Source organism: Castor canadensis, chromosome 13 (genome assembly GCF_047511655.1).
Source record: "Castor canadensis chromosome 13, mCasCan1.hap1v2, whole genome shotgun sequence".
Lineage (NCBI taxonomy): Eukaryota > Metazoa > Chordata > Mammalia > Rodentia > Castoridae > Castor > Castor canadensis.
The window spans coordinates 7,406,346-7,423,662 of NC_133398.1; the positions used below are offsets into that span (position 1 = coordinate 7,406,346).

The following is a 17,317-nucleotide window of genomic DNA, read 5'->3' on the forward strand; positions in this document are numbered from 1 at the left end:
GTGGATGGGCTTTGCCACCTGAAGACAAGGGTGCCAGGTAGGTGAGTTAAAAGTGAAACTGACTCTGCTGACCATAGCAGTTCTGTGGGTGGAACTTGATTTGGCTGCTCTTTGACCGAGGGAGTCCAAGATTTCCTGGGTTTGCCTGTGCCTGTAAATGAATTTGCTTTTTTAAGGGGGAAGGGAAATTCCTCATGCTTGGGGAAAGACTCCTACATGATCTTTCCACGGATGCTTTTCTTCAGGGTTCAAACTGGTTAGAGTGACCACGGGTGACAGTTTTGAAAAGGGTGCCAGGAGGCTATGCTTACGGCAGGTGATGTTTGACAGCTGGGAGGAGCCTTTCTATATTCCATCATTCAGCAAATAATAAACGTACAATATATAAGGTGGGAATAAGTTTCATGGAGAAAAATAAATCAGGGAGAATCATGAGGAAGACCAGAGTCTATCTTTCTTTTTATAGAAGATAGTGAGGGAAGATCTTCTAATTTCAGAGATGAGTGAGGGAACAAGCCATGCAGCTCTCTGGTGGCAGAGTATTGGAGGTGCAAAGATCCTGGGGTGGTAGTCCTGGTGACTAAAAAAATAGCAAGGGAAGGGTGTGTGGGTGTGTGTGTGTGTGTGTGAGTGTGAAGGAGCTAAAGAGTGATTGACAAGGAAATCAGAAAACAGTTGAGACCTGATAATAGTCCAAGTGGGGCAAGTTAGGGGCTGTCTGTGTGATGCAGGGTCACAGGGTATCTAATAGGACACCCTTGTTGAAGTGTCTGGTGGTTGGAGAAAATGAAGAGTTGTTTTAGATGACAAATGCCCATTGTGCTCCAGCCTTGTAAGTGCCCTTTTCCCGTCTTTGTAATGACTATTGATGAAATAAATACAAAAAAAAAAGTCAGAGAACACTGTAGTTGAGTCATGCCGCGGCTTTCTGGTTGTACCAATGTAAGCAAGAGACCTCTTTCTGCCTCAGTCTTCTTATCTGTAAAATAGGGCCATTGTAAGAGAGCAGGTGCTGCAGTGTTCAGTGCAGTGTTGGGCACGGCATGTACTCAGTACAGAGTGCTCATGGTGATGGTGGTGACATGACAAGGAGGAACTGTCTGCCTGTGTGTGCATGTGCTGCACACCCCTTCTTTTTAGCACCAGCTGGGAGTGTCACCAGCTCTGGCTGTCTCTCTGAGCTAGTAGGATTTGGGGGGAATACTGGTGGGGGCAAGGTAGAAACTTCCTGATACCTTCAGCTGTAGAGTTGGTGGCCTGTCTACAGAGAGGATGGCAGGGGAAGGTGATGGGGACCATTTTAATAGAGCCCAGAAAAATCCCCATTCTGCTGCTTACACAAGTAAAATGGTAGTGTTGGAATGAATGTGACCTGGAGACATGTTGGGAAGGGCAGGTTTGCTGAGCCTAGCTAGAGGTTGGGTGTGTGTTGCCAGCTACAGATGGAGGCTGTTGATCCTGGAGGGGTCTGGCAAAGGCTGAAGTTTTGCAGCCTGTGTTACAGGAGAGTCACCGTGGATCTACCTCCTCATCCTTCAAGCCTGGCCATATCATCAGGCCTGGGTCATAGGCTGAGCAGGGCCAAAGGATTTGAAAATGAAAGGTCAAGGAGTTGGGGGTGTAGCTCAGTGGTGGAACACTTGCCTAGCATGTGTGATGCCCTTCCCCAGCACTGCAAAAATAAAATTAAATGAAAATGAAAGGTCAGAGCACTCAGAAGCTGAGCACCCGAATGTTAGAACAGGTTGTCATGACTAGCATCCCACACTACCAACCTGGGGGCCTGGAGGCCTGGGTTTAAGCCACAGCTCTGCTGCTGGTTTGCTGTGTATAATTGGACAAGTCCCATATCCTCTCTGGGCCTCAGTTTTCCCATCTACTGTGAATAATGTCCTCTTACTCCTATTAACTTTGAAGGCTACTGGGAGAATGAAATGATGCATGGGTTGTAAAAGAATAAGGTGCCCTCCAAAGCTCCACAAAGGTGAAGAAGGTTATTGTTAGTGGCACCAGGATTCCACAGACATATTTGTCAGCCCACTTGGCAGAAGGCTGCTCTTAGCCCCAGGTTTTCAGCTGTTCTTGACTCCTGAAATGTGAGCCCAGAGGCCTCTGTGGGGTTAGCTCTTTGGGGACCAGTGTCTTGTCTGGTCAATCACTGGAGCCTGATCTTCAGCTTCAGAAGTGAATAGAAGGGTCTCTAAGCTTATGCTTAGGAACATCACTCCTTTTCAAAATTATCAATCACAGCAGGTGCTGGTGGCTCTGGCCTGTAATCCTAACTATTTGGGAAGCTGAGATTGGTAGGATCGAGGTTTGAGGCCAGCCCTGGCAAATAGTTCTCAGGAACCCATCTCCAAAATAACCACAGCAAAATGAACTGGAAGTGTAACTCAAGTGGTAGACCACTGCCTTGCAAGTGTGAAGCCCTGAATTCAGACCCCATTTACACACACACACACACACACACACACACACACACACAAATTATCGGCTACCACTTTCCTGCCATTATTTCAGGGCATCTCCTCAGCAACCCCACAAAATAGTGCCATTTGGAGCACCACATTGATAGGCAGGGACCCTGATAATTACCGAAAGTGGAAAACACAACTAGCCTGTCATATATTCGCTGTGTAATGGAGTCCCTGCGGATCATGAAGAAAGCTTCCAGTCCTGTGGTAAAAAAAAAAAAAAGTCATATGCCCATGAATCCATGAATCATTCCCACAGTACTGAATCCTCTGCGCTCAGTGTCCAAGGATGCTCCAGGTTGCCCGGATGCAATGGCAGTGCATGCACGGAAAGGAAAGCTGAGGTGGGAGGAACCCTCCCTGCCCAGGAGGTTGTCTGTGGTGCCAGAGGACATGCCTGGAAAGCTAATAAACACAGAACACATATCTGCACGCACACAGACATAGACCATGGCCCACGACTCACCATGCAGCCTCAGCTGCCGCACCTGTAAGTCATAGATTATGACTACTCCTGCCCCGTGTGGGGGTTGAGCCACTTAGAGCATATCAAGTCCTGAGCTGAATTCTTGGCATCTGCTTGGTGCTCAGCATGAGTATGAATATCAGTAAGCTGGATTGCACAAGTAGAACCAGGCAGTCTGATTCCCAGTCTACCTTGGGGTCCTCAGACCTTGCTCCCTCTTTTTCCACAGTATTTGTTAATAGTTTCTTTCTTTTTTTTTGTGGGACTAGGGTTTAAACTCAGGGCTTCACACTTACAAAGAGAGTGCTCTACCACTTGAGCCACATCTCATCTCCAGTCAATGCACTTTGCTCTGGTTATTTTCAGAGATGGGGTCTCTTGAGGTATCTGTCCAGGCTGACCTGGAACTTTGATCTTCCTGATCACAGCCTCCACAGTAGAACCACCGGCACCTGACTGTTAATAGTTTCTTTCTTTTTTTTTTTTTTAGTACTGGGGCTTGAACTCAGGGCCTACACCTTGAGCCACTCCACCAGCCCTTTTTTGTGATGGGGTTTTTCAAAATAGGGTCTTGTGAATTATTTGCCTGAGCTGGCTTCGACTTCGAACCTCCTGCTCTCTGCCTCCTGAGTAGCTAGGGTTACTGGCGTGAGCCCCTGGCGCCCAGCAATACTGAGGTTTTAAGTTCAGGGCCTCGCATTTGCGAGGCAGGTGCTCTACCATTACCATTTGAGCCCCTCTGCCAGGTTTTTTTTTTTTTTTTTTTTTGGAAAGGTTCTTGCTATGTAGTCCAGGCTGACCTGAACTCACAGTGCTCCTGTCTTAGCCTCATGAGTGCTGGGATTACATGCTTGGCCCTCATTCCATTTCTGTATCTTCCTAGCATAACTCATGTAGCAGAGTTAGCCAGGTAGGTGATCTGTGACTCTCAACCCACACCTCTCCCACCTGGAGTCCCTTGGCATTTTCCCAACTTCCCTCACAGCAGCCTCCCACCCCCCAGTCTCTAGCCCAGGACCTGCTCCTCCCCCTCTGTAAATAGGGCATTTGTTTGGGCTCCCCCCAATTCATGGATCATGGGTTAATATTTCACAGGTGGGCAGCACTCCAAGCTCAGAGCTTTTGTCCCCTGGGTGTCAGGATGCTGGTGGGGTCAGTTGTTCCTTCCTCTGGACCTCCATTGTCTCTCCCTTCCCTCAGTTGCTTGGATGGAAACGAAGAGAGCATAGTTGGTGAGAAGCTTGTGTCTGGCTTGGGTTTGCCTCCCACTCTTGTCGGTTTTGAGATCTCAGGCTTCAGTGTCTTGTCATCACCAGGGTTAGTAGTCTACCTTAGAGTGTCATGGCGAGGTCATTCCAGCAGCAGCAAACCTTGTGCTGCTGAATGCCAAGCACCAGCCAAACAGGGATGTGGGTGTGGGTGCCGTTGTCCTCTAGAGCTCTCAGGCTTGGGGAGGGCCAGAGACAAATTGTTTTGCACATAGTTCCCTACAAATACAGGGTGCGGTGACATGTGTTTTGTTGGCTAAATAAGAGACTGTAAAGTCAAGCCTGTAGGGAGCTCAGTAGCGGCCCAGAAGCACCCAACATGGAGGTGGTGTGGTGGCAACTGCTAGGGCTGCCATTGTTGCTTTTTCTTTCTCCTCTTCCAGTGCCTCCTCCCCCATGAGGTCCTGAGCTCATGCTGGACCCAGTTTTAGAAAACCAGTAGAAGAGGGGTGGACAAAGACACAGAGTTTTCCCCATGTGGTGGTCTGTCAAAATCAGCATGCCCTCTGTCCCCAGTTGCCAGAATTCCAGATGGCTAGTGCCTGCCATGAGAATAAGAACCCCTAAGTCCCTTAGGGGTGGAGGGGGCAGAGATGGCTGCCTCTGGCTGGTGCCAGGGCTGCAGCTGGATGGGGCACAAGTGGCAGGTGTCCTAGCCCTCAGGCCTCTTAGCCTCAGTGCCCAGAGGAGGGCAGCTCCTTCCTCTCCAGCTCACCCCAGCCCCAAGCAACAGAGTTGGCACTACCAAAGAGTGGTTGGGAGAGGGTGCTATCCAACATGTTTCTCTTTTGGGGGCCTTTGGTGACCTTGGCAATGGACATAGTAGTATTTCCTGCACCTAGGGACAGGGCTACCACAAAGCAGCTACCTGGGTACCTAGGTTCATACCTGCAGGAAAGGCAAAGCCCCCTGCAGTTCTCTCTCATTCAGAGGCACAAGGCTTCAACTGCGACCACAGGGTCCTTAGCAGGGTTCTGGGCACAGTGGATGCATGTCCAGCCCCGTGAGGCTCATGGCCTGAGTGAGAGTCCTTTGTTGAAGCTTTCCCATGTGTCAAGCCTCACCTTGGGTAGTGAATGCTTCCTGTGTTCATTTAGCCAACAGTGCTGGACCTGGGCCATGCTGCCAGTGTCCCTGCACCTCTTCCTTTTAGCCTGTGTAGTCTTTTCCTTCTTCCTGGAGCACCTGTCCCTCCTGCCCACCATTGAGTTATCTAGACCTTGTTGTTAGGGTCTCAGCTGCAACATCTTCTGACGGCCCAGCCCAGAGCAGAGCCCCTGGGTAGGGACCCTGAGCCTCAGGGTCTCCCATCTTCTTCAGAATCTTGGATCCAGTTACATGTCATGCATTTGTGTGCTTCATAGGTGGATGTCTGTCTCCCTCCAGAACCAGAATGTTCAGAGCAGGCGAGGACTTTGTCTGGCTGTCTTGCTGTTGGACCCTCAGCATTCAGTAGGTGGTTGCTGAGGGAAGAAAGGCCAGACAGTGCCTCTGTCTGGCAAGGACACTGGACAGTTGTATGGGCATCAGTGTAGGGCCTGTGGGGCACACAGCATGAGCACCCTGACAGGGCTAGGATGCTCCTCTTGACGCGGGGGCCTTAGGACCATCTAAGTAAGGAGAGCTAAATATGGTGCAGCTGGAGTGTCAGGAGATGCTTCTTAGAGGAAAAGCATGGATATGATTGGGTGGGGAGCAGGGGAGACAGTATTTAAAGTGGGTGGGGTGCCAGTGGCTCACAGCTATAATCCTAGCTACTTGGGAGGCTGAGATTGGGAAAATTGCAGTTCAAGGCCAGCCCAGCCAAATAGTTCACTAGACCCCATCTCCAAAATAACCACAGCAAAAAATGGACTGGAGGTGTGGCTGAAGCAGTTGAGACCCTACTTTGCAAAGCAGGAAGACCTGAGTTCAAAAAAAAAAAGGAGCAAGTGGACTAATTTATTGAATTTGGATGATCCCAGTTGAAAGAAACTGAAGGTGACCTGGGCCTCTTGCCAGTCCAATAAAGACATGCTGGCTGACCTAGGGGGTCAGAAGGGATTGAGGAGGCTAGAAATCTGGCTCCAATTCTGGTGACTGTCAGAGGAGAGCCCCAGCAGGGTGGGGCCTCCCCGCAGCATCGCCCTCCATCTCCAGTCTCCCATGCAGGAGAGGGCTGGCTCTTGAAGGTCTGGAAGTAGTGAAGGCAGAAGGCCATGCCCAGGGTCCAGGGACCCTGTAGATCATGCCTTCCTTTGAGGCTGTCACCTGGCCTGTGAGATAGCTGACACAGTGGACCTTGTGGGAAGCCCAGGAGCACAGCCCTTCTTTGTGTGGGGACCAAGGCAAATGAGATAAGCAGAGGTGATGGTGATAATGATAAGAATAGCTATTTCCCTCCCCGCCCCGGTATTGAGGGTAAAACCCAGGGTCTTGCACATGCTAGGCAAGCGCTCTCCCATGGAGCTACACCCCTACCCCTTTTTATTTTCTTGTTTTAAGACAGTCTCGCTCAGTTGCACAAGCCGACTTTGAACTTGTGATCCTCCTGTATGTAAGCCTCCTGAGTAGCTGGGATTACAAGTGTGCACACCACCTTCGGCAGAGTCACTTTTATTGAGTGATTATTACGCACCTGGCAGTACGCTGAGCCCTTTCTGTTCTGTTCCTTGTAATCTTCACACAGTGCTGTGGCTAGAGGATTGTGTTTCTCCTATTACAATGCAATGGAGTCCAAGAGAACAGGTTCAAATCCCCGTTTGCACTACTACTATTTTGTTTTACTTATTTATTTATTTTATTTACTTATTTATTTTTGTACTGGGGTTTGAACAGAGTACCTTATGCATGCTAGGCAAGTGTTCTACCACTGATCTATATTATACACACACCCACACCCTTTTTTAATTTTACTTGACATAGGGTCTCACTATGTAACCCATGCTGGCTTTGAAATTGCTATGTAGCCCAAGCAGGCCTCAAACCTATGATCCTCCTGCTTCAGCCTCCTAAGTAGCTAAGCTTACAGGTATGCCCCACCATACTTGGCTTCTCACTCCTGTTTCATAGAAAAAGATGTTGAGGTACAGGGAGGTGAAGATCTTTACCTGAGTTCACCTGCTCTTAAGCAGCTGGGCTAAGACTTGGACCTGAGTCCTCCCAACTTCAAATGATAACTGGAGGTACCCTGCTTGAACTCAGTGCTGGCTCATTGCAAAGCCCACAGTGTACTGTGGCCTCCTGCTCCTGTGTCTTGAGCAGCCTGGAAGACTCATGGATGTTCATGGGGCTCCTAGAAGCCTGGCACTGCTGGGTCCTATGGAATCCTGTAAGAGACAATGTAATGGGGTCCAAGAGGCCAGTTCAAATCCCCATTTGCACAAAGTAGCCATGTGTCTTTGAACTTGAGTTTCCTCATCGGTAAGATGGGATCAGGAACCAACATTTTTTGTGTGCTGTCTGTGTCAGGCCCTAGGACTTTGCATTTTCCCAGCATTATCTTATTTAATCTACCAGCCCTGTGAGGTAGGATTATTTCTCAGATGAGGAAACTGAGATCTGGAGTAACTTAAACATGAAATATGAAATAGAGTCAAAGCCTGTACTTAAAAAAAAAAAAACTTTTTTGGGAGGAGGTGTTAGAGATGAACTCAGGATCTTATGCATGCTAAGCACACACTGTACCACTAAGCTACATCACCAGGACCCTAAAAACCTTTTTCAATGGCTGGTGGAGTGGCTCAAGTGGTAGAGCATCAGTCTTGGAAGCACATTTTCAGATACAGTTGTCCCTCAGTATCCATGGGGGATTGCTTCTTGGACCCCGCTCATTTATCAAAAGCCACAGACGCTCAAGTCCCTTGCAGAAAATAGCATCATATTTACACAGGATCTATGTCCATCATCCTATATACCCTCAATCATCTCTAAATTATTCATAACACCTACTACAAATGGAGATTAATACTATGCAAGCAGCAGTTGTACTGTGTTGTGTAGAGAAGGATGACAAAAAAAGCATGTACATGTTCAGAACACATGCAATATTTTTTTCATATATTTTCTGTTCATGTGGAGCCTGCAGATACAAAGGGACACTGTATAGCTACATGAGGAAAAGCACACAGAATGAGAGTGCAGAGCTTAAACTTCCATAAGCAGATAAGAAAGTGCTTGTCCCAACACTTTCAGAAACCCCTCTGCCACCTGCCCTTAAGGTAGGCACTACCGTGACTTTTTTTTTTTTTTTTTTTTGGCAGTACTGGGGTTGAATTCAGGCTTTGCACTTGGTAGACAGGTGCTCTACCACTTGAGCCACTCCACCAGCCCTTTTTGCTCTGGTTATTTTTGAGATAGGGTTTCACTTTTTTCCCAGGCCAGCCTGGACTACATTACTCCTGTGTATGCTTCCTGCAGTGTGCTACCACACCCAACTTTTTTTGTTGATGGGGTCTTGAGAATTTTTTGCCCCAGCTGGCCTGGAACTGTGATCCTCCTGCATAGCTGGGATGACAGGCACCACCCACCGCACCCAGCTATTGGTTGAGATGGGGGGATCTCTTCAGAACATTTTGCCCAGGCTGGCCTCCAGTTGAGATCCTTCTGTAGCTAGGATTACAGGTGTGAGCTACTAACACCCACTCACTACCCTGATTTCTAATACCATAGATAAGTTTTGTTTACTTCTCCCCTGCTATAGACTCTGGTAAGGAAATGATGGTTAGGAATTAATTTCTGACTGACCTAGGTTCTAGAATTGGTTAATTGATTAGTTGATTTAGAGACAGGGTTTCACTATATTGCCCAGGCGACATAAACCTTGAGCCTCAAATTCCTAGGCTCAAGTGACCTTCCTTTCTGAGTTTCTCCAATAGTTGGAACAATAGATGCCCACCATCAGACCCTGTAGAGATTACTTGTTCATCCAATTGGAGTACAAAGGTTCAGTTTTCATCCTCTGTAGCCAGTTGTCAATGCAATATTAGTTGGATGATGACTTAACTGCGTTCTGAACCCCTTTTAAACATAGACCTCCTTGGCATCCTGGCCATTTTTCCTTACCTTCTTACTGGATTATAATGTACATTTGAAGAAGCATGCATGTGATGACTTCCAGCTCTGCAAGCATCCAAAGTGAATACGTCTCATGTCCAGCACTCAGATGAAAGGCTCAGCTCATCAGCATGCAGAAACCTGCCCCAGTCGCCCTCCCAGCAAAACATAGTCCTGGTTTCTCTCATACCACATTCCAGTCCCTGGTTTTAAACTTAATGGAGTAACACCCCAAAGGGATTGACACAGTGTGTCTTGTGTGTGGCTCATTTCACTATTCATTGTTGAGGGTCATCCAAGCTGTTGACTGTGGTCTGGGTGTTCTCTTTGCCATATAGTATTTTGTCGATGAATGTGCCATAATCATCCATTCAGTGTCAGTGGGCATTCAGGTTCTTTTCTGTTTGGAACCATTATGCAGAGTGCTGCTATGAACAGTTTAGTTCATAGGTTCTAGTTCTAGGTCGGGTGCACATTTGTATATGCATTTCTGTTGGGTATATTCCTAGGAGCAGAACTGCTGAACCTTGAACATATATGTCTGTTCAGCTTGAGTAATACTGTTGAACGGTTTTCCAGTTAGATCCCAGTTCATGCCAGTTTATGCTTCCACCAGCAGCTGATGCTTGCTGCTGTCTGTACTGTCTGGTTTTTTGTTTGTTTGTTTGTTTGTGTTTTTTTTGTAGTTGAGTGAACTGGTGGGTGGGAAATGGCATCTCATTGTGCTTTTAGCATGCATTGTCCTGATACTAACGAAGCCACTTTTCACATGCTTATTATGGGGTTCACTGCCCTCCTTTAGGAAATGCCTGTTCAAGTGTGTTGCCCACTTTTAAATTGGGTGTTATGTTTTCTTTTTCCCTTTCCAAAGTGATTTGTAAAAGTTGTGTATATGCTGGGCATGGTGGTATGCCTCTGTAATCATAGCTAGGCAGGAGGCCTGGGATAGGAAGATTGAGGTCTGAGGCCACCCCAGTAAAAAACAGGAGACCCTATCCAAAAAACAACTAAATCAGGCCTGGATGGGATGACTCAAGCGAAACAGCACCTGCCTAGCAAGTACAAAGCCCTGAGTTAAAATTTCAGTACCACCAAAAAAAAAAAGTAAAGCCAAAAAGTACTGAGGGCACGGTTCACGTGGTAGCACACCTGTCTAGCAAACACAAGACCCTGAGTTCAAACCCCAGTACTGCAAAAAAAAAAAAAAAAAAAAAATCTTGTTTATATATTTTGAATACAATCCTTTATGGGAGATATTTTCTTTTTGGGTTTTTTTTTTTTTTTTCCTGGAAGGTGTGTTGTTTGTTTGCTTGTTTGAGACAGGATCTCACTATATAACCCAGACTTGGCCTGGAACTCTCAAATCCTCCTGCCTCAGCCTCCCAAGGGATCTCAGCTATGTTGCTTAGGCTGGCCTCAAGCTCACCATCCTCCAGCCTCCACCTCCTCCCGCCCTCCAGTGCTGGGATTGTAGACATGCACCACAATGCCTAGCCCAATTTGTCAATTTCTTTATGTGAAATTGTTGTTGTCTACTGTAAAGTCACAAAGAAATCCTCATTTTTTTCTAGAAGGCTTTTACATTTTTATGCTTTACCTTTCACATTTAGGTCTTCATTGTGTTTTGAATTAACTTTTGTGTATACATGAACTGAAGTTTCTTCACTTCAGTGTAGATCAGTTTCTCTTTTTCTGGCCTATGGTTAGCACTTTTTGAGCCCTATAATGAAATCTTTGCCAGGTGCCGGTGGCTCACACCTGTAATCCTAGCTACTCAGGAGGCAGAGATCAGGAGGATCGAAGTTTGAATCGAGCTGGGTAAATAGTTTGGGAGACCTTATCTCGAAAAAAGCCATCACAAGAAAGGGCTGGTGGAATGGTTCAAAGTGTAGGCCCTGAGTTCAAGCCCCAATGCCACAATAAATAAATAAATAAACAAGTAAATAAATAAAATAACAGTTTGATTGGGCTGTAATTCACAGGCCACATGATACACCCATTTAAAGTGTACAGTTCAGTGCTTTGAGTGCATTCATAGAGTATGCATCCATCACTGCAGGCAGTTTTAGAACATTCTCATCACCCCAAAAAGAAAGCCCATACCCTTTGGAAGTCACTTCCCATTTCCCCCATGCACAATCCAGTTCTCTCCCTCTAGATAAATGGAACCATGCAATATGTGACCTTTCATAACTGGCTTCTTTTGATTAGTATGTTTTCAAGGTCTGTATTATTATCACTACTTTTTGTGGCTGGATATATTCAACATTTTTTTGCCAGTACTAGAGTTTGAACTCAGGGCCTACACCTTGAGTCACTCCACCAACCCGCTTTCGTGTTGGGTATTTTTGAGATAGGGTCTTGGGAACTATTTCCCTGGGGCTGGCTTTGAACCGAGATTCTCCTGATCTCTGCCTCCTGAATAGCTAGGATTACAGACATGAGCCACCAGCACCCCGGCTATATTCACCTTCTTATGGTTCAGTAATATTTAGCCTTTTGTGGATGAACCATATTTTGTTTATCCATTCTCCAATTGATGGTTATTTGGGTCATTTCCAACTTTTTGTCTGTTACAAATAAATGTTGCTATGAAGATTGACATACAAGTTTCAGTGTGGACATACATTTTCCTTTCTTTTAGGAGGAGCCTTCAATTTTAATCATACACTGTGAAATTCAATAATACTAGTCTATAAAGCCCTGGCCCATACTCAGCACTCATCAGTTACAACTATCCACAGGTTAGGAAGGAACATACTATAAGAGGACACCTTCCTGTAGCACTCAGATTGTGAGAAGCACGTGATGAAAATCCCTATTCTCCCTACCAAGCAGTGGGTCCCAACCCACACATGCCACCCACAGGAATTGTGAAGGCAAAGAAATGCTGGGATGAGGACCCTTGTTCTTTGTAGGTCAGATCATGCAAAATAATGCACAGCAGAGAAGGCACGAGAAGGAGTCAGGAGCCCTGGGCCTGGCCTTTATAATCCACTAATTTGAATGTCACATCCAGGGCCTCAGTTTCCCTACTCAAAGTGTAGACACAGGGCATCTGATGGTTCTGGCTGTTATCTGTGGCTCACTTGGTCTTTTTTTCCATTCCCTAGGCTGAGGTTCTGCCAATGATCCTGTGAGTGTTGGGGAGTCACTATTGCCCTTGGGGGCCCTTGTCCTTGAGTGACTACCTGCCTGCCCACAGCATGGCATCCGACACGCCTGAGTCCCTGATGGCCCTCTGTACTGACTTCTGCCTGCGCAACCTAGATGGTACTCTGGGCTACCTGTTGGACAAGGAGACCCTGCGACTGCATCCAGACATCTTCTTGCCCAGCGAGATTTGTGACCGGCTGGTCAATGAGTGAGTAAGCCACAGGGCTGGGGTGGGGGCAGGGGTCTTAGCATAGTATGTGGGGGAGGAGATTGGGACAGTGTGTTCACTGTGTATATGTGTGGCGGGGTGATGTGCATGGGTGCAGGGGAATAGTGGCATAATTACCATAAAGGTGTATATGTGTGTGTTTGTGTGTATAGGGATAGGGTGTACACATGAAGGAATGGGTGTGTCTTCACCTGTAGGCTTATATAGTGCAGGATATGTGCGAGTGTGAAACTACATGTGTGTATTTAAGGAAGAGATTGTGTAAAAACCTGCATGTAAATGATGGAGCATATTCTGACGTGTGTGTGTGTGTGTGTGTGTGTATAGGTATGCACACACACGCGTGCTCACACACACACACACACACACACACGGATGTTCCTGCTCCTGTGAACTAAGTGCATGTGGACACATACAGGTGTACATGAATGCTAATGGATCCATGACCAGAGATCATATCATCCAGACAATCTATATGCAGTCCTCTGAGGGACTCCTCACAGCTAGGAGTCCTAGAAGCATGACATGTATGCATTTCCTGAATGCTGGGAGTTCAGCACAGATACACCAAAGGGAAATTGTTAGACCAAGAATAGTGGTATATGTACTATGATAGGTGTATATATGTGCCTGTTGCTGTGTTTGCATCTCTGGAGGAGGCACGGGTATCTGTGTTTGTTAGGGGAACATCCGGGCTTTTGGGGGAAGAGCTCTGGCTTTGCTGTTGATAAGAGGTCCCTGCACCATCAGGAGGTCACCCTAAGAGCAATCCTGGGGTACCTTAATCTCACCTGTAGTGTGGTCAGCCAGGCACTGTTAGAAGAAAAAAGAGGTGGTTGCAGCTGGAGTGATTCAACCAGGCTTCAGAGCAGTAGGGTTTGTGCTCTGAAGACACCTAGGATGCTAAGCCCTTCCTAGAACCAGGCTTCTCTCTTAGGTATGTGGAGCTGGTCAATGCTGCCTGCACCTTTGAACCACATGAGAGCTTCTTCAGCCTCTTCTCGGACCCTCGCAGCACCCGCCTCACCCGGATCCACCTCCGTGAGGACCTAGTACAGGACCAGGACCTGGAGGCCATTCGCAAGCAGGTGAGAACAGCCTGGCTGGGGCGCCAAGCATGGCCAGAAAGGAGGCCAGCCAAGAGGACCAGACAGTGAGCAGGAGCAGGGCTGCTTATCCTCAGCACTGTCCCTGTGGGCAAACCCCTTCCCAGCCACCTATAGGCAGGGGCAGGGGCAGGGCTGGCGGTGGTGCTGATGGAGCTGTGCCTACACCCAGGACCTGGTGGAGCTCTACCTGACCAACTGCGAGAAGCTGTCTGCCAAGAGCCTGCAAACGCTGCGTAGCTTCAGCCACACCTTGGTATCCTTGAGCCTCTTCGGCTGCGCAAACATTTTCTATGAGGAGGAGAACCCAGGGGGCTGTGAAGACGAGTGCCTCGTCAACCCCACCTGCCAGGTGCTGGTCAAGGACTTCACCTTTGAGGGCTTTAGCCGCCTCCGCTTCCTCAACCTGGGCCGCATGATCGATGGGGTCCCTGTGGAGTCACTGCTACGGCCGCTCAACTCGCTGGCTGCCTTGGACCTCTCAGGCATTCAGACAAGTGACGCCGCCTTCCTAACCCAGTGGAAGGACAGCCTGGTATCGCTCGTGCTCTACAACATGGACCTTTCGGATGACCACATCCGCGTCATTGTCCAGCTACACAAGCTGCGGTGAGCTGCGAGCCAGCTGAGCTCACCAGGGCAGGGTGGTAGGGCATGCAGGGGGCGTGCTGTCAATTCCCGAGGGTACAGCAGACCTGGCTAAGCAGAGGGCAGGGCTGGAGGTGTTTCAGCTAGATGAGAGCTATTTAGGGCACTTGGGTCTCAGCAGGGCCCTTTCCCAGAATTCTGTGGAGTAATTGTGGCAGGCATAGGCCCTTCCCTGCTGTGGACTGAAGGAGCAGGATCCTGACCGGTGGCCCCTGCCCAACCTGCAGACACCTGGACATCTCCCGAGACCGCCTCTCGAGCTACTACAAGTTCAAGCTGACGCGGAAGGTGCTCAGCCTCTTTGTGCAGAAGCTGGGGAACCTCATGTCCCTGGACATCTCTGGCCACATGATCCTGGAGAACTGCAGCATCTCCAAGATGGAAGAGGAGGCGGGCCAGACAAGGTAGGCCACCTCTGTACCATTCTCTGAGCCATTCACTTACCTGGTGCCCCTCTGCATGTGCTGTGCTGGGTGCTAGAGATAAGCAAGTCAGTCTCTTTCCTCTGTGGGCCTGTGTGAGCCACCCCAGTCATTCTGGGGGCCATAGTGAAGGAAGCACAGGCTCTGGGGTGGCCCTGAAGATCAAGAGGAAAGGCACTGGGCTGTCCTGAAAGCCATTCTAAGTTTGCTGGAGGAGGTGTGTTCCAGCAGAGGGGACAGCATGTGCCAAGCTGGGAGGTAAGAGGCTGAACTCCTGGAAAGCCAGTGGTGCTCAGACTGGTGGAGCACAGTGTGGCAGGAGAAGAAGAGGCTGGCAGTATCTGCTGCTCATTATGTGTTACTGTGGCTGATTGGTGGCCAGGTGGGCTGGTGGCGAGCTCTGCTTCAAACCTAGCCACTGCCATTGGCCATAAACCCTCTCCCACCTGATGAGCTTGTCCTTTTGTGACTTTTGGTGAAACCTAGGGGCAGCACCTCCTTACTAGAATGGCAGATAGTATTTTCTGAAGATGACTACAGCACTGTCCCATCCTAGGTGTTCCTCTACAATGTGCCTTTGCCACCCTTCCATCAAGGGGGCGGGGGTCTATGTCCCCTACCCTTAAAAAGAAAAGAAAAAGAGGCTGGGGTCCAGAAGAGAGAGCATTGGTAAATGCCTTAGTCCCCCAGGGAAACGCAGTCAGGCCTGACCCCAAACCACTGACCCCAGCATGCTCTTCCCCAGCATCGAGCCTTCCAAGAGCAGCATTGTGCCTTTCCGGGCTCTGAAGAGGCCACTGCAGTTCCTTGGGCTCTTCGAGACCTCCCTGTGCCGCCTCACTCACATTCCAGCCTACAAAGTGAGAAGCAGGAGTGGAGGAGGGAAGGAGTGGGTTCCCGGGAGAAGGGATATGTTGGGCAGGGGCACATAGTGTCAGGGACCAGCGACTAAGCTGGGATCTGAGGGTCTTACCCTCTGGCCTCTTCTGCATATCCTGAGCATGCCCCATCCCTAGGTAAGTGGTGACAAAAACGAGGAGCAGGTGCTGAACGCCATTGAGGCCTACACAGAACACCGGCCTGAGATCACATCACGGGCCATCAACCTGCTTTTTGACATCGCACGCATTGAGCGCTGCAATCAACTTCTGCGGGCCCTGAAGGTCAGCTCTGATCCTGGGGCTCAGGCTCCTGGCCACCCCCCATGAAGGGTGCTGAACTTGTTTGAGCCATGACCCCACCCCGTGTCGCTCCACACCCTCCTCTTCATCCCCAGGGAACAGGCAGTCGTGCCTTCCAAACCCCAATCCCACCTGGCAGTGTGTGACTTATTTCCCCACTGCGTCATTCATGCCTCACCCGAGTTCCTGCTCCCCAGCTCCATGTGTGCTCTGGGAGAACAGGACCAGGGTCAACCCTGGCCCTGAGGACCGCCCCCAGCCCCTCACAAAGCCCAGGCCTATCCCTGCTCAACTCACAACACTTCCAGCCCAGGCTCCCACCCTGTCTTCACAGCTGGTCATCACGGCCCTCAAGTGCCATAAGTATGATAAGAACATTCAAGTGACCGGCAGCGCCGCCCTCTTCTACCTGACCAATTCCGAGTACCGCTCAGAGCAGAGTGTCAAGCTGCGCCGGCAGGTCATCCAGGTGGTGCTGAATGGCATGGAATCCTACCAGGAGGTGACGGTGAGCCCCCTGCCCACCACGGCCCGCATGCTTTGGCCCAGCCACCCCCTTCCTACCCCTCATACTCCCACGTCCGCAGGTCCTTCAGGGGCTCACCTGGCTGTGGGCTGCCTCCTGCCCAGTTCCCTTCCCACAGCAGCCCTCCCAGACTCCTGACCTGTCGTGCAGGATACTGGAACCCAGCCCCACCAGCAGTCCATCACCCACAGCCATCCCACCATCTGCTACTCTGCTCCACACAGAGGCCTGGGGATTCCAGCCTCCTGCCTCTGGGCCTCGACTATGCTGTTTCCTTAGCCCTTCTGCCCCATAACACTCTGCTGGGGGTATATTTTTTCTAATAGCTGTTTTTATAATAAAGGTAATAATTTTTTACCACACAACAATTACAATCATAGATACAAAGAACATAAAAATCACACATAATCCCACCATTCAGAGATAGCTTTGTTAGCATTGGGTATCTATTGTTCTGAATTTTAGTCTGTACATACTATTTAACAAGTGGGGTCATTTACACCCTGTGTACTGTTTGTATACCATGGATAATTGTTTCATCAGTGTTTTCCAAGGTTGAACATCTCGCAAACCTTTTGTCAACCAATTTTTTTTTTTTCTTGGTGGGACTGGAGTTTGAACTCAGGGCTTCACACTTGCAAAGCAGGTGTTCTACCAGTTGAGCCACACCTCCAGTTCATTTTGCTTTGGTTGTTTTGGAGATGGGGTCTCAGATTTGCCCAGGTTGGCCTTGAATAGACATCCTCCTGTATTCAGCCTCCCAAGTAGCTAGGATTACAGGCATGAACCACTGGCACCCAGTTTAAC

At 48.8% G+C, this 17,317-nt stretch overlaps 1 protein-coding gene across 7 annotated transcripts in view; it reads left to right on the forward strand.

The window, feature by feature from the left end:
* Zer1 (zyg-11 related cell cycle regulator) overlaps positions 1 to 17,317 on the forward strand; it is a 35,883-nt gene that overhangs the window by 835 nt on the left and 17,731 nt on the right. For 4 of the 7 annotated variants that reach the window (XR_012440759.1, XM_074053044.1, XM_074053041.1 and 1 more), the window contains exons 2-8: positions 12,356 to 12,606; positions 13,565 to 13,715; positions 13,906 to 14,342; positions 14,609 to 14,785; positions 15,549 to 15,663; positions 15,820 to 15,966; positions 16,319 to 16,492. Coding sequence is in view for 6 of the 7 variants with exons in the window: in XM_074053044.1 (XP_073909145.1) it covers positions 12,449 to 12,606; positions 13,565 to 13,715; positions 13,906 to 14,342; positions 14,609 to 14,785; positions 15,549 to 15,663; positions 15,820 to 15,966; positions 16,319 to 16,492 (1,359 nt within the window). In the remaining variant the exon portion in view is untranslated. Of the gene's footprint in view, positions 1 to 12; positions 38 to 4,066; positions 4,173 to 12,355; positions 12,607 to 13,564; positions 13,716 to 13,905; positions 14,343 to 14,608; positions 14,786 to 15,548; positions 15,664 to 15,819; positions 15,967 to 16,318; positions 16,493 to 17,317 lie in introns of those variants that run through there. The other 3 variants (XM_074053043.1, XM_074053042.1, XM_074053045.1) reach the window with 3 other exon arrangements.